The 12,454-nt window shown below is 41.5% G+C and overlaps 6 protein-coding genes across 6 annotated transcripts; 3 read left to right on the top strand and 3 right to left on the bottom strand.

Annotated features, from left to right (window-relative positions):
* The first annotated feature begins 8 nt into the window (after positions 1-8).
* On the top strand, positions 9-486 carry LOC108597478 (mitochondrial import inner membrane translocase subunit Tim10). The gene is made up of 2 exons (XM_017984053.2): positions 9-182; positions 248-486. Exons 1-2 carry the CDS (start codon positions 32-34, stop codon positions 373-375), a joined length of 279 nt encoding a protein of 92 aa, XP_017839542.1. The 5' UTR covers positions 9-31; the 3' UTR covers positions 376-486.
* LOC108597477 (plant intracellular Ras-group-related LRR protein 1) lies at positions 483-1,758 on the bottom strand. The gene is made up of 3 exons (XM_017984052.2): positions 1,475-1,758; positions 835-1,419; positions 483-772 (listed from the first exon to the last, which is right to left on the bottom strand). The coding sequence occupies exons 1-3, from the start codon at positions 1,652-1,654 to the stop codon at positions 524-526; spliced, it is 1,014 nt and encodes a 337-aa protein (XP_017839541.1). The 5' UTR covers positions 1,655-1,758; the 3' UTR covers positions 483-523.
* A 276-nt stretch (positions 1,759-2,034) lies between these two features.
* LOC108597480 (immune-induced peptides-like) lies at positions 2,035-3,243 on the bottom strand. Its single transcript, XM_017984055.2, is given in 4 exon segments — positions 2,035-2,156; positions 2,212-2,336; positions 2,338-3,078; positions 3,140-3,243. Coding segments are annotated over 4 exon segments (930 nt in total). The 5' UTR covers positions 3,192-3,243; the 3' UTR covers positions 2,035-2,144.
* A 730-nt stretch (positions 3,244-3,973) lies between these two features.
* On the bottom strand, positions 3,974-9,018 carry LOC108597484 (PAN2-PAN3 deadenylation complex catalytic subunit PAN2). Its single transcript, XM_017984061.1, has 16 exons — positions 8,705-9,018; positions 8,401-8,591; positions 8,168-8,337; positions 6,957-8,109; positions 6,783-6,897; positions 6,600-6,721; positions 6,471-6,543; positions 6,359-6,418; positions 6,178-6,296; positions 5,934-6,110; positions 5,679-5,872; positions 5,238-5,621; positions 4,986-5,181; positions 4,490-4,923; positions 4,320-4,429; positions 3,974-4,261 (listed from the first exon to the last, which is right to left on the bottom strand). The coding sequence occupies exons 1-16, from the start codon at positions 8,760-8,762 to the stop codon at positions 4,095-4,097; spliced, it is 3,723 nt and encodes a 1,240-aa protein (XP_017839550.1). The 5' UTR covers positions 8,763-9,018; the 3' UTR covers positions 3,974-4,094.
* Positions 9,019-9,098: 80 nt separating this feature from the next.
* Positions 9,099-10,980, top strand: LOC108595504 (protein regulator of cytokinesis 1-like). Its single transcript, XM_017980757.1, has one exon. It carries the CDS (start codon positions 9,114-9,116, stop codon positions 10,926-10,928), a length of 1,815 nt encoding a protein of 604 aa, XP_017836246.1. The 5' UTR covers positions 9,099-9,113; the 3' UTR covers positions 10,929-10,980.
* A 187-nt stretch (positions 10,981-11,167) lies between these two features.
* On the top strand, positions 11,168-12,423 carry LOC108595594 (craniofacial development protein 1). Its single transcript, XM_017980857.2, has 2 exons — positions 11,168-12,017; positions 12,077-12,423. Exons 1-2 carry the CDS (start codon positions 11,293-11,295, stop codon positions 12,165-12,167), a joined length of 816 nt encoding a protein of 271 aa, XP_017836346.1. The 5' UTR covers positions 11,168-11,292; the 3' UTR covers positions 12,168-12,423.
* Positions 12,424-12,454: the final 31 nt, after the last annotated feature.

The following is a 12,454-nucleotide window of genomic DNA, read 5'->3' as shown; positions in this document are numbered from 1 at the left end:
CGAAAACTTTAATAAAAACAACACTGCAACAATGGCTATGCCACAAATAAGCGCCAACGACCAAGCAAAGCTTCAGCTGATGCAAGAAATGGAAATCGAAATGATGTCGGATTTATATAACCGCATGACAAATGCCTGTCATAAGAAGTGTATACCACCGCGCTACGGCGAATCTGAATTGGGTGAGGACTGTTTATGAAACAATTAAAACGTATTTAATATTCTTAAAATGTATTGTTGCTTGCAGGCAAGGGAGAGATGGTGTGCATAGACCGTTGTGTGGCGAAATATTTGGATATACATGAGAAAATTGGCAAGAAACTGACGGCTATGTCCATGCAGGATGAGGAGCTTATGAAGAAAATGTCTAGTTAAATATTAGTTACAACGAATTGTTCATATTGATGCAATTCTCAAGTGCATTTCAGTTGTCGTTACATTGTTTCGTTACAGATAAACAAAAACTAGAACGTAAACACAAGTAAACAGTACACGTGAGATTTATTTGCCCTAGAATTATAGCTTAAAAGGTGGTAACAAAGCGCGACATTTCAGGCAGCATAACGCTTAAATCCTCAATGGTGTTCTCCAATTCGCTCTCATCGGAACTGTTCAGTTGGCTGGTGCGTACGCTGTTCTCCCAATCAGAGGATGAATCTTGCTCCTGTTCAACGTTCAACTCGTCTGCCAAGTTGGCTGAGGATCGGTTGAGCATAAGGCCAGGCTGTGTTGCTGACTCACTCTCTATTTCCACATACAGATTGTTGTGAAGCTGTATAACGTTGCCAGTGTAAAGCTCTACTTATCAAGGTAGTACAACAGCTAGTCACTTACCAAAGCCAAGCGCTGCAGTTCCACATTTAGTGCAATTGGATTCTTGGACAAGTTTAACATGCGCACAGATTGCAGCTCATCGAAATCAATGTTATTTGGCGGATCATTTATGCGATTCTCATTGAGGAATATGAAACGTAACTTACGCATGGTCAGCATGCTGCGTGGAAATTGTCTAAGTTGGTTGCCCTTCAGATTCAAGTGTATTAAGTTTTGCAGCAAGCCAAATGATGACGGCAAATCCGTTAACTGATTACACTCCACCGTTAGCCAGCGCAGCTCAGAAAGCAATCCAATGGCATCGGGAAGGGAACGCAAACGATTACCACGAATGCCCAGAGTTTGGAGATGCTCACAGTTGGTTATTTCCGTAGGCAGTTGTAGCAGACCCGTATGATTGCACCAGAATGTCTCTAAATTTGTTAACTGCCCGAATTCTGGCGGCAAGCGGCTTATGTTATTGCAGCTTATATTCAGGAATTTCAATCGAACCAACTGACAAACGCACTCTGGAAACTCGTCCAGCTTATTGTAGTCCAGTGTCAGCACTTGCAAGCGTATTAGGGTACCCAGGCTTGAGGGCAACTATAAATACGTCACAAATATAGTTGAGCCTTTTGTATTTGTTACATCGCTTTACCTTTGTGAGTTTGTTCTGATTTAGAAACAATTTCATCAACGTCTCGCAGTGCTTAATAATTTCAGGCAGCTCGGACATTTGAAAGTGCGATAGATTTAAGCAAAATGCCTTTTTGCAAATTACATCCTCGCAGTTGGCCAAGATGTAATTACTGCGAAAAAATTGACAAATTGTCTCCATTTCCTATACTTTTTAAAATTACTGAAATATTGTATTTTGCTGCCAATTTAATATGAAATGTTTTCCAAAAGTGTTGGGGCACAGGCTGAGAATCAAACTGAAAATGCCAATTTGTTTTTACATTGTATGTATTCAATATGTAATTTATAATATGTGTACGCCGTACATATGTGCATACGTTCGTACTTTTGTACAAGCTAATCAACAGTCCTGATTTTCTAAATTTAAATATTGCAGCTCTCGCCAAATAAGAGCGCAACAAGGTGAACTATTTTCAAAAGCGTTCAATAAATGCTCTGCTTGTTAGGTAAATCTAAATAGAACAAGCATAAAAAAAAAGAATCTGTAAACTTGAGTTTACATAAAAGAATATTTTCTTCTTTAAATATTGTAACTATTTTATTGTTTTTCGAAATTTTTAGGTTCATTTTCCTAATTAATACACATCTATTTCATTTAAGTAGTATACAGGCTCCGCTCAGTTCTATTTTTAACCTCGATACTGTAGAAAATACAATTAATAAACGTCAAGATATTATATTATGAATATCACTTACGTATTGTGGACCGCGTCCATTGGGACTGCCCGATGTGATAACATTGCCAGCCGCATCCACAGTTACTGTGCGTCCATCGGGACGTTTCCAAACTGAAACTCGATCATTCCAAACTCCAGCTTGATCGACGCTGGCGTGAATGAGCGTTGGGATTTGTGCGTGTCCTACTTAGGCCATGGATACCATTTGGTGTATAGGTGAGAGTGTAGCTATCAGGATCACTAAAGTCGACGTAACGACGACCACGAGAATATGATACACTGCGTCCATCAGCTCCACTAGCATGAAAACCACCTTGTCCAAGGCTAACAGAGCGTCCATCAGGGCGGCCTATGTATGTGTCGCGACGACCACGAGAATGAGATACACTGCGTCCATCAGCTCCGCTGGCATGAAAACCACCAGGTCCATAACTGACAGAGCGTCCATCAGCACGCTGAATATGGGTTTGACGACGACCACGAGCATAAGATACAGTGCGTCCATCAGCTCCACTGGCATGGAAACCACCAGGTCCATAACTGACAGAGCGTCCATCACCACGGGATATATGCGTTTGACGACTACCACGATAGTCGCCAGTGCTTGGATTGCCGCCAGCACTAGGTGGGCCGCGATGAGCCACTAGATCGGGTCCGCTTATGCTATGTGTAGACTGTCCCTTGCCGCCATTCTTGTTATGCACATAAGTGTTGCCACGCTCGTCCGTATAGGCATGAACGCCGCCGGCTGAATTCTGGAAAGTGCCACCCACACCGGGCACAGTGTAAGGTCCCTCATTTTGACCGCGAATATAAACCTGTTCGCCCGGCTTGCCAAAAACATGCGGTCCATTGCGGCCATCATAAGTCTGCTGCGCATCCACAGCTGCTGGGAAAGATTAACCAATTAGCATGGATAGATTTGTTAGCATTTGTTATTAATTTACCCGCACCGAGCAAGAGGCAAGCGCTCAATCCAATTATCAGTGATGTTTTCATCTTCTACTTTAATCTGAATGCCAAGAACGCGGCTCTACACAAAGTATTTATAGCTATGGGAGCTTGTTTCGCCGGCGAGCAAGTGATTTTCCCCATTGCGCTTGGGAATTTCTGAGCTTGCAATGTATATAGTATACATATATGTACTATATATACTAGTTGGCTTTACTGACCTACATAGCACCAATCTATTAAAATAATATATATATATATATATATATATATAACAGTAAATATTGACAAAATATTTGTAACAAATTAGTTGGTTCCTGCTAAGCTGTGACATTATATGGATGAACATATTGATAGATTATAATACAGCTCGTTCGACTCTGTAAAAAGATTATATTAGTCTATTAGTTTCGTTAAAGATTTGTGCTTTGACAGCTGTGGAAATCAAGTTTGCTCTCGTACTTAAATGATTATTATAATTTTATTCTATGTACAGAGTCCATTCATGTCGTTTACACTACACTCTGCTGCTTTTAATATTTATTGCGTATTGCTTTGTTTTATTTTTGCGCTCGAAGCATTTTACATAGAAATCAGATGGGCAATACCCAAGACACAAACAAGTTCGATTAAGTAGTATAGAATCTACATACTACACTTAAGTGCACAAATGTATGTGTTGACTTTGATGCTCTGCTGCTTCTATTATACCATAATTATAGACTTGATAACAATTTATTACAAGCCGACAATCAGTGCAACAAATCAAACGATTTATGTGATTACAATTTTATAAAAATAAATGTTTTTTGATTTTATTTTAAGTATACATACATATATTGCAAGCCCGAATAAAAGAGCTTACAAGGTAAATGGAATTAAATTTCAAAATACACACAATAATTTGACAAACTGCGTTCCTTTCTTCCGGTGTTCTAACTTGTTGATTGATTACTCTTCCGGGACCTTCCATTGCAGCTGCTTGCCGCGTTCGTAAAGATTTTTCAATGCCGTTGTAAATTTATTCTCAGTTTGCAGCTTTAGATAATGTTTGTATAACTGCAGCGTTGTGCGTGCATCTTCTATAGAATCGTGTGTTTCGGATTGAATTTTGGTGCCTGAAATATGCAAATGCATTTAGTAATCCAAATCTAAGATATAAGGCATCAGACTTACCCAAGAAATGCCAAGCTAAAAAGCGAAGTGAGACCATGCGATGGTGGGGCATATGAAACAGATGCACTGTATCAATTATCTGCTCCGACGGTACGTGTATGTTAATAACTCTATAAAAATAAACTTGTTCACAGCTGTTTACTATTCAATATATGCACAATGCTGCTTACCTGAAATCATTTTTTAAACCATGTCCTACAAATATGACGCCAATATCAACAAGAAATTTCAGTTTCTGATACGAATATTTCAGGGCTGTTAAGCGCTTATTGCTAAAATTGGCATCCAAATCGCCAGGCTTAATGCCGGAAAATTGTGTTAGATAATCGACAACCTTCTCCTGTGTGGATATATAGTCATCAATAAACGGTACGCCCTCGTCAGGTCCTTGGCCACGAATGCAGGAGATGCGTGCCACACTCATATGACAGGGTTTTATAGTTGCTGTCTTGCCATCCGGCCGTATTTCGTTCTCTTCCGGATTCAGAGTAACAAATTCGGCATCCATGGCAATTAAATCACCAGCTTGTGGCATCTCATCCGCTTGCAGCGCTTTCAATGTGGCATCAGTGCCCAAGTTGCTTGTCGCCGGCTTCAGTATGTCCTTGTAAAAATGCATGTAAGTTTAAGCAAATTTAATTGTAGGCATAAATGATTAATACTTACTTGCATAAATGGATTAGTAATGGGTGTATTGGCAGGCTCGCTTGCCATGCTTGATATTGTGGTCTCAGTTTCATCGGCATTGGCAGATGACATACTTGCATCGGCGTCATCTTCGAGGCTGCGATAGAAAAGCACACACGGCACCTTCCAGTCCAGCGTGAACCAAACTGATTCTTGCGGCGCAACAGGTGATATGCTACAAAAGCCATAATTATTAAGCTGCTCAACATTTACATATAAGACTATGCTTACCTAAAGTCATTAAAAATATACCATTGATGTTGTGCATCGTCAGGGGTTTCCGCAGTCTTCATCAGATGATATTTCGACTGCACATTTACCAAAGAGACCAAATTCTTTTGTGTGCCATCATCAATTTGACAAACAACGGCATGCAAGGCATACATGCGTTTCTCTTGGCTTGCGGACATTGATTCTTGCTCCTCCGATTTGTCATCGTCTTCCTGCTCGGCTTTGCCACATTCCATATGCGATTGCACAAGCAACTCGCCCTGCTCGCTTATGCCCATGCCAAAGGTCAATGGGAACCAGGATTTCTGACGCGCGCTTGGCGAACTGTTTACATTAGTGGCATTTGCAGTAGCAGGCGCTTGTGTGGTATGCAATGGAGACTTACTGAAATTGCATTAAGTTAAGTAAAGGGAGTTCGCACACTACACTGCAAGAACTAACCGATCGGGATGCATGAAATGGCAATCGCTGCGTGAGCAGTTCATACCATAGCGACATGGTTTGCTGGTGCTTAAAGCTGCTGTCTCCACAGTTGGTCTATCCGTGCTACGATTCAGTTGATGCTTCAAGAAGTTTATGTCTTTATCATTATTTAGGCCGCAATTAATTGCCAACATTTGCGGTAGTTGTGTGACCTGTTAAAGGCATGATATTCATATTAATTTGTATCTAAAATGTTTATGTTGGTGAGCTTACCTTAACGCTTTGATTGGTTGGTGAGAATTTCTTACAGCTCTCGCAAAATGCTTGTATATTTTTTTCTGAGCTCAGCGAACGCTTTAATATACTGCCAAAATCAAAATACTGCTCACTATCTTTGATATGCGTGGGGTAAGTCAAATTGCATGCCAGCAAAATATTTTCCTTCGATTTCTATAAAAATGCAAGTTAACATTACAATATATTGTAGTCTTAAACTTAAAAATATTTGAGAACTTACCTCTGCTTGGCATTTAATGCAACGATTTATGCAGATTTGTTTGGTGCCAAAGATTTTACTTATTTCCGTTTCCGCATTGATTTTGCAGCGTTCTCTTTCTTCTTCTTTGGCGCTGTCATCTGTAGGCAGCAAATAAATCTATTTAATTAACTATAATTAAGGTTTAAAGCTTGACACTAACCAGCCATGGATTCATAAAAGGACGAGTGTGTGGAATTCTCTGTAGTGTTCATACTTTCAGCTAAAAGAGTCGGAATCAAATTATGTTGAATGCATGACTACAATATGCTCACCATTTAATAGAGAGTTCTTGCCCGAATCCAGTATTTCATAATGCATTTGATGCAGTATAAAACGATTCCAGTTCTAAAAGTTAGAAGCATTTTTAACAAGCACAATTTGATGTTATGGCTTACACTTGCCTGAATTAGAGTTATCAAATTAACATTAGATGAACGATCCGAAAGTATTAGACCCAATGCTGAAGCCTCGGGCACTGTGCGAAATGAGCGCAAAAAGTTGCTCGCTTGACAAGGCGTAGAAGCTACAATAAAGTTTTGCGTACATCATCTAATAGCCATAATATGAATGCGTACTAAACCAACCAGTGCATTTATCCAGCATATGAAACAGATATCCCAATTCGCAGGACAAACAAAACTCCTTGGAGCAGCTGTGACCAATAAGCTTAACACGCAAAGGCTCCGTAAAGTACAATATCTAAAACAAAATATATAAAATATAAACAAATGTATACATAGCTATTAAATAATGCTCACCTGTAGCATGGCATTGCAGTATGAATTTGGCAAGGTGGCTTCAAGACCTGCAAAGCAAGTTTGATTATGCTGCTCAAAGTCAAAATCTTGTGTGCCACGATTGGTATATTTTAGCTCCACTTTGCGATAACGCCTGGGTATAATCTTGACACCATTTTCTGCCTTGGCTGTTGCCGCACTGCCATTTGCATTTGCATTGCAGACGCCGCCTTGTCCTTGCTCTACTAGACAATAGGGAATTTGATTGCGACGCGCTGTTCGCGGATTGGGCGAGTAGCCAATGGGTCCTTGCATTTTCATACTGCTAAGCACATCGACATCAATTGTCTTTGGGCGATGATAGCTGTAATGTAGCAGTTCCTCGGGCCAGTCGGAAAACCAGCGCGTGCCTGTTGTCAGATGTGGCAGCATAACCGATGACAATGGAAAATTTGTGTCCGTTAGTGACACCATAGGCAATGGGGGCACCACAGCAAATTCAGTATTACGCGAGAATGCATTGAATTGTGGCTGCGGCGTTTGTATGGAGGTGATGGTATTTATATGCCCAGATTGGTCACCAAACGCCATTGCCTGTGAAGAAGAGCTAATGTCGAAACTTAGACACTGACTGCCATTTGTGTTGATCTGATACATGGAGACGCGCGGTTCACTAAGCTCAACCGTATCAACCAGCTGAAACTGGCCATAGCTCGATACAACCGCCAAGCGTGATGTGAGCGATGGCAAGAACTTTAACATCTGTGGATCAATAAGTACTTGTATGGGCGATATTGGACGCAACATACGCAGATCATAAACCATGAGAAACCGATCTATGGCCAGATTATTTTGACGTCCGCTATAGCCGCATGATATTAGATAATTTCCTTGCACATCAAAGTCCGATAGACTATGTGTATGTGTCTTAATTGTATGCTCCACACTTAAGTTGTTGACATCGCGCAATGTCACCGTACCAAACTGATCACCTGCAAAGAGAAAACGAGAGTTTTTGCGCAGCACTGTTATGCCGGCTGGGCCAACATGCTCCAGAGTAGTTTCCTTCAGCGTGCTCATGTCCAGCTCAACCAATTCCTCCTGCAAGCCAGCCATGACCAAGCGATGTGGTGCCAACTGCAGCATGCACACCATTTCCAACATGTTGGGTGATCTATGGCAAGTGGCAAGTAAAAGTAATATACAAGCAATGAGCACCAAAAAATGCTTACTTGTGCGTAAACTTTGGCAAGCCACGCCGTATTTGGTGACGTAGAGAAGTTTGCGTTAGCACTAGCACGCCCGCATCTATTGTGATAATTTGGCGCACTATATCGCTGGCGTGCACTTGAAACGATGTGTACTTCTGCAGCGAACTGGTGTAGTATGAAGTAACATGACCCTGTGATGAAGCAGTACATTAAATTTTATTATCGACGTTCTTTCTATTTATTTGCATTCTTACGCCTTGGTTTCCCATCCATAGCAGCTCTTCGTAGTCATCAAATGCCACGGTTGAAACCCCAAAATTTTCACCACCGTCAGCAAGAATTGGAAGTGGGCTTGCAACATAGTCGGCATCGGCGGAGCCTATATTAAAGCCATTATAGCTAGGCGAATAGTGTTCAGAGCGCGCAGGATCTGTCTCGTAGACACCTAGAAACACAAACATACATGCATGTATAAGTGTATGCAACAATAAACAAAATGAATTATCCGTTTATCCAACAGGAGAAAGAGAAAGTTTGCAAGCACACAAACAAACATACTTAGAATATCCTCAGCATCGCCGATTTGATCGGCGCTGCCACAATAAACGAAATCCATACAATGCACTTTTCAAACCCGAATCTCTTTGTTGTTTATTTTTTTTTTTAATTTTAAGAAGATTTACAGCTGCCAAACACAAACAGGTACAGAGTTGCCAATTTAGCTATTTTCACGATAAATATAGCTATATTATCGCTACCGGTTCGATAAGATGAAATAGTCGATAGCACACTTTCCCTACAACTAAGGCAAATTAAGCCTATCGAACATGTATCGAGCGCTGTAATGCCGCCTTCTTTCTGAAATAATTTAGCTTTTACAGCTTTTTTTCTGGAAAAAAGTTGGCAGCTCTGTGCACAACATTCAAATTTGAGCAACTGTGTCTACCTGTTGGCGTCTATTTGTTAAATGTTCAAAATAAATAACATGAACGGGCATACAGCAACAAAAGCAAACATATTATGTGTAACAAGCGAACAGGTGGATCTCCTCAGCAGCAAATGGGCGCAAATGTTTGACGCCAATTACAGCCAGGAGCTGATGCTGAGACTGGAGGAAAGAGTGGAAAATTTTTTCAAGGATTTGTCAGAAGAGTCCGACGAGAAGCTGCACTTACTTAATGAGGACATAATTGATTTGCAGAGAGAGGCAGCATATGTTGGACGTCTGCTGCATAAGAGTATAGATGTGGGCGAGCGTCCACATGACATGCCTTTACGGGTGTGGCAGCAAAAACTGGACGAGAGTATTGAAGAGCTACGTGAGGAATTGCATTTGCGTCGCATGGAGATATGCGAGCTGTTACAGGAACAAAAGGTTCTGTGTGATGAGCTTGGCCAAACGCCACTTACTTTGCTGGAGGATCCGTTACCCGATCCGCAGGAGATGACCGCTTTTCGTATAAATCTGGAGCGTCTACAGGTTGAACATAAGTGCCGCATGGAAAGGCTGTTCCAACTGCGTACTGAAATTAAGCGAGATATGAAGCAGCTAGAGTTGACGCCACAAACAGTCGAGGAGGAGCTATTGCTTAACCAGGCCAATCCGAACTTGTCGCCTTTAAAACTGAAAAAACTGTCACTATTGCACAGTGATTACGCTGATCGTGTCACCGAGCTCTGTGAACGCATTGATGGCATGCGCCAGCAGATTAAGGTGCTCTGGCAGCGCCTGCCTCAGTCTGACGAGGCTATTAAACGGCGTGTGCTTGATGCTGAAGCTTATACACAGCATACTTACAATATACTTGATGAAGAGCTGCAGCGCTGTAGGCAGCTGCGTCGACAGAAGCTTAAAACGTATATCGAACAGCTGCGTGTGGAGATTAGGCACTGGTGGGATTTGAACCTAAAGTCGGAGCAGGAGCGTAAACGTTTTGTAAATATGCACAATGAGCTTTACAATGAGGATTTGTTGGAGCTACATGAGCTCGAACTGGAGGATCTTAAGAGTAACTATAACGTCAATAAACAAATCTTCGAGCTTTATGCAGAGCGCTTAGAGTTGTGGAAGCGTATGCAAAGCATGACGGAAAAATCTAATGATCCCAATCGTTTTACTAATCGTGGCGGCAAACTGCTGAGGGAGGAGCGGGAACGCAAGGCCTTGGCCAGCAAACTGCCCAAGATCGAGCAGCAGATCACGCAGCTAGTTGCAGACTATGAGAAACGATATATTTCCAAATTTCTGGTGGACGGTGAGAACATACTGGAAGCAATGGCTAAGGATTGGGAAAAGCTTCGTCAGGCGAAGCAGCAGCAGAGTTCGGCTCGTAAACAGGCGGTCAAACTGATGCCACTACGCACGCCCTTAAAGAATACATCATCAACAGTGAACTTGCATAAAACTCCGTCCAATCGAAAGCATGAATTGGTTTCCAAAACGACTGGCAATTTGAATAAAAGAAAGCTGCCTAATGCTGTTCAAACTGAGAAGGCTCACACACCCAACGTCAAACGTAATCTAATCAAAACACTGAACACCATGAATGTCCGAAAGCCGCCGCTAAAGCGTGTCTATGTGCTGGACCACATTGTGCGTCGAAGCTCAGGCCTAGGTAGACGTAGTCTTGGCAGAAAATCGTTAGAGAAGTCGCGGAAGCCGACTCCAAGATATGGGTATGAAACGGATAGTGCCACAGAGTTAGATGACGAAAATGTTGCCTATAAAACATTCCAGCAGTCCATTGACTCTACATCACGCTCGTCAGTGCTTATGCCTTAAAAGCATTTGCGGATCAAATCAAACGGCCTTAACTTGAACTTAAAAAGTATTATTTGCGTTACAATATTCATATATTATATTACATATTACTTTTGTTTCTTAGCTTTTAATAAATGAAAATCATATTTGCTTGAAAACTAGTCTTGTTTTTATTTTCAAATATTGATTTTGCGCAGAAGGACAAATATCGATCACACAATCGATTGTGAGCCAACATGTATCATCCAGCATAATCAGCTGTTTTTCGAATTTTCGTGCCGCTTGTGTTTTGTGTCACATAAATTGTGTGTATTGCACGAAAAAATTGCCGGAAACGAACTTATTGGGCGTGCAATTAATCAGTGATTTTAGATAAAATAGAAATATGAGCAAGGAACAAGACTACGCATCAGATAGCGATGAAAGTGACGAGGACTTTTGTCTAGAAAACGAAAAGGAAGCTGACTCTGGTGACGAAGAAGAAGAAAGCGATAGCGAACATGATTCTGACAATGAGGAGGCGCCGAAGTTAACAAAAAAGAAAGACTTGAAAACAGAGCCTGAAAGCAGTAAACGCAGCACGCGACAAACTGAAGCAAAAGAAAATGGTCGTGAAGCAGCTGAAAAAGATGAATTGGAATCTGACGAGGAGGCAGAAAAGTCCCGCTCCGATGCGTTGTGGGCAGATTTTCTGGGTGATGTAGGCACAGTTAGTAAACCAGTAGCAAAGCCTATGGAAAAGATAGAAGCAGTCAAGCCCAAGGAGTCGCCCAAATCGGCTAAGCTAGAGAAAAAGCCAGCTGTGGCTGACACGAAAACAGAGATTCTAGACTTTGCCGGCGAACAAGTAGTGGTAGCACGGCCCCTGAACGGTTCCAGCTCGAGCGCAAAAGAGAATCAAAAGCAGTCTTCCGTTAGCCCCAAGACTTTTGGAACAGCCAAACGTACGGCAAACGCGCCTCCAGCACTTGGCTTGGACTCGCTGCTAAATCAGCTGGGCAAAAAGAAAAAAATGTCTGTGCTGGAAAAATCGCAGCATGATTGGAAGTCATTTAAAAGCGAAGAGGGCATTGAGGAAGAGCTACGCACCCACAACATGGGCAAGGATGGGTAAGTGCTTAGCTTACATTTTAAGTATTTGTGTTTAACAATTATTGGTTTGATTCCAGCTTCTTGGAGCGCCAGGACTTTTTGCAGCGCACCGATCTACGTCAGTTTGAGATCGAAAAAAACATGCGACAGTCACGACGGCAAAATTAATTCAAATGCTTAAGCATTATCATTTTATGCCACACAATTACATTCACACACATTCGTACACTTTAATTAAGCATAGGACATATGAATGTTTTACAATAAGTTCTTAAATTGTATGTACACTTAAGGCTGATGCCAGCCCAGCGCACTCTCATTTAACATAAATATCAACTATTTTAAATTGTAACCATGGCAAAGCAACGAAAAGCATCAAACTATATAAAACGGATGATTCCTGCAGATGACTGTAAACTGTAAACCATTGCTTGTTAATGCTTGAATTCCTAGTG

This window comes from Drosophila busckii, chromosome 2R (assembly GCF_011750605.1).
Source record: "Drosophila busckii strain San Diego stock center, stock number 13000-0081.31 chromosome 2R, ASM1175060v1, whole genome shotgun sequence".
Taxonomy (NCBI): domain Eukaryota; kingdom Metazoa; phylum Arthropoda; class Insecta; order Diptera; family Drosophilidae; genus Drosophila; species Drosophila busckii.
The sequence above is the reverse complement of the archived record's forward strand: the minus strand, read 5'-3'. Positions and strand labels throughout refer to the sequence as shown.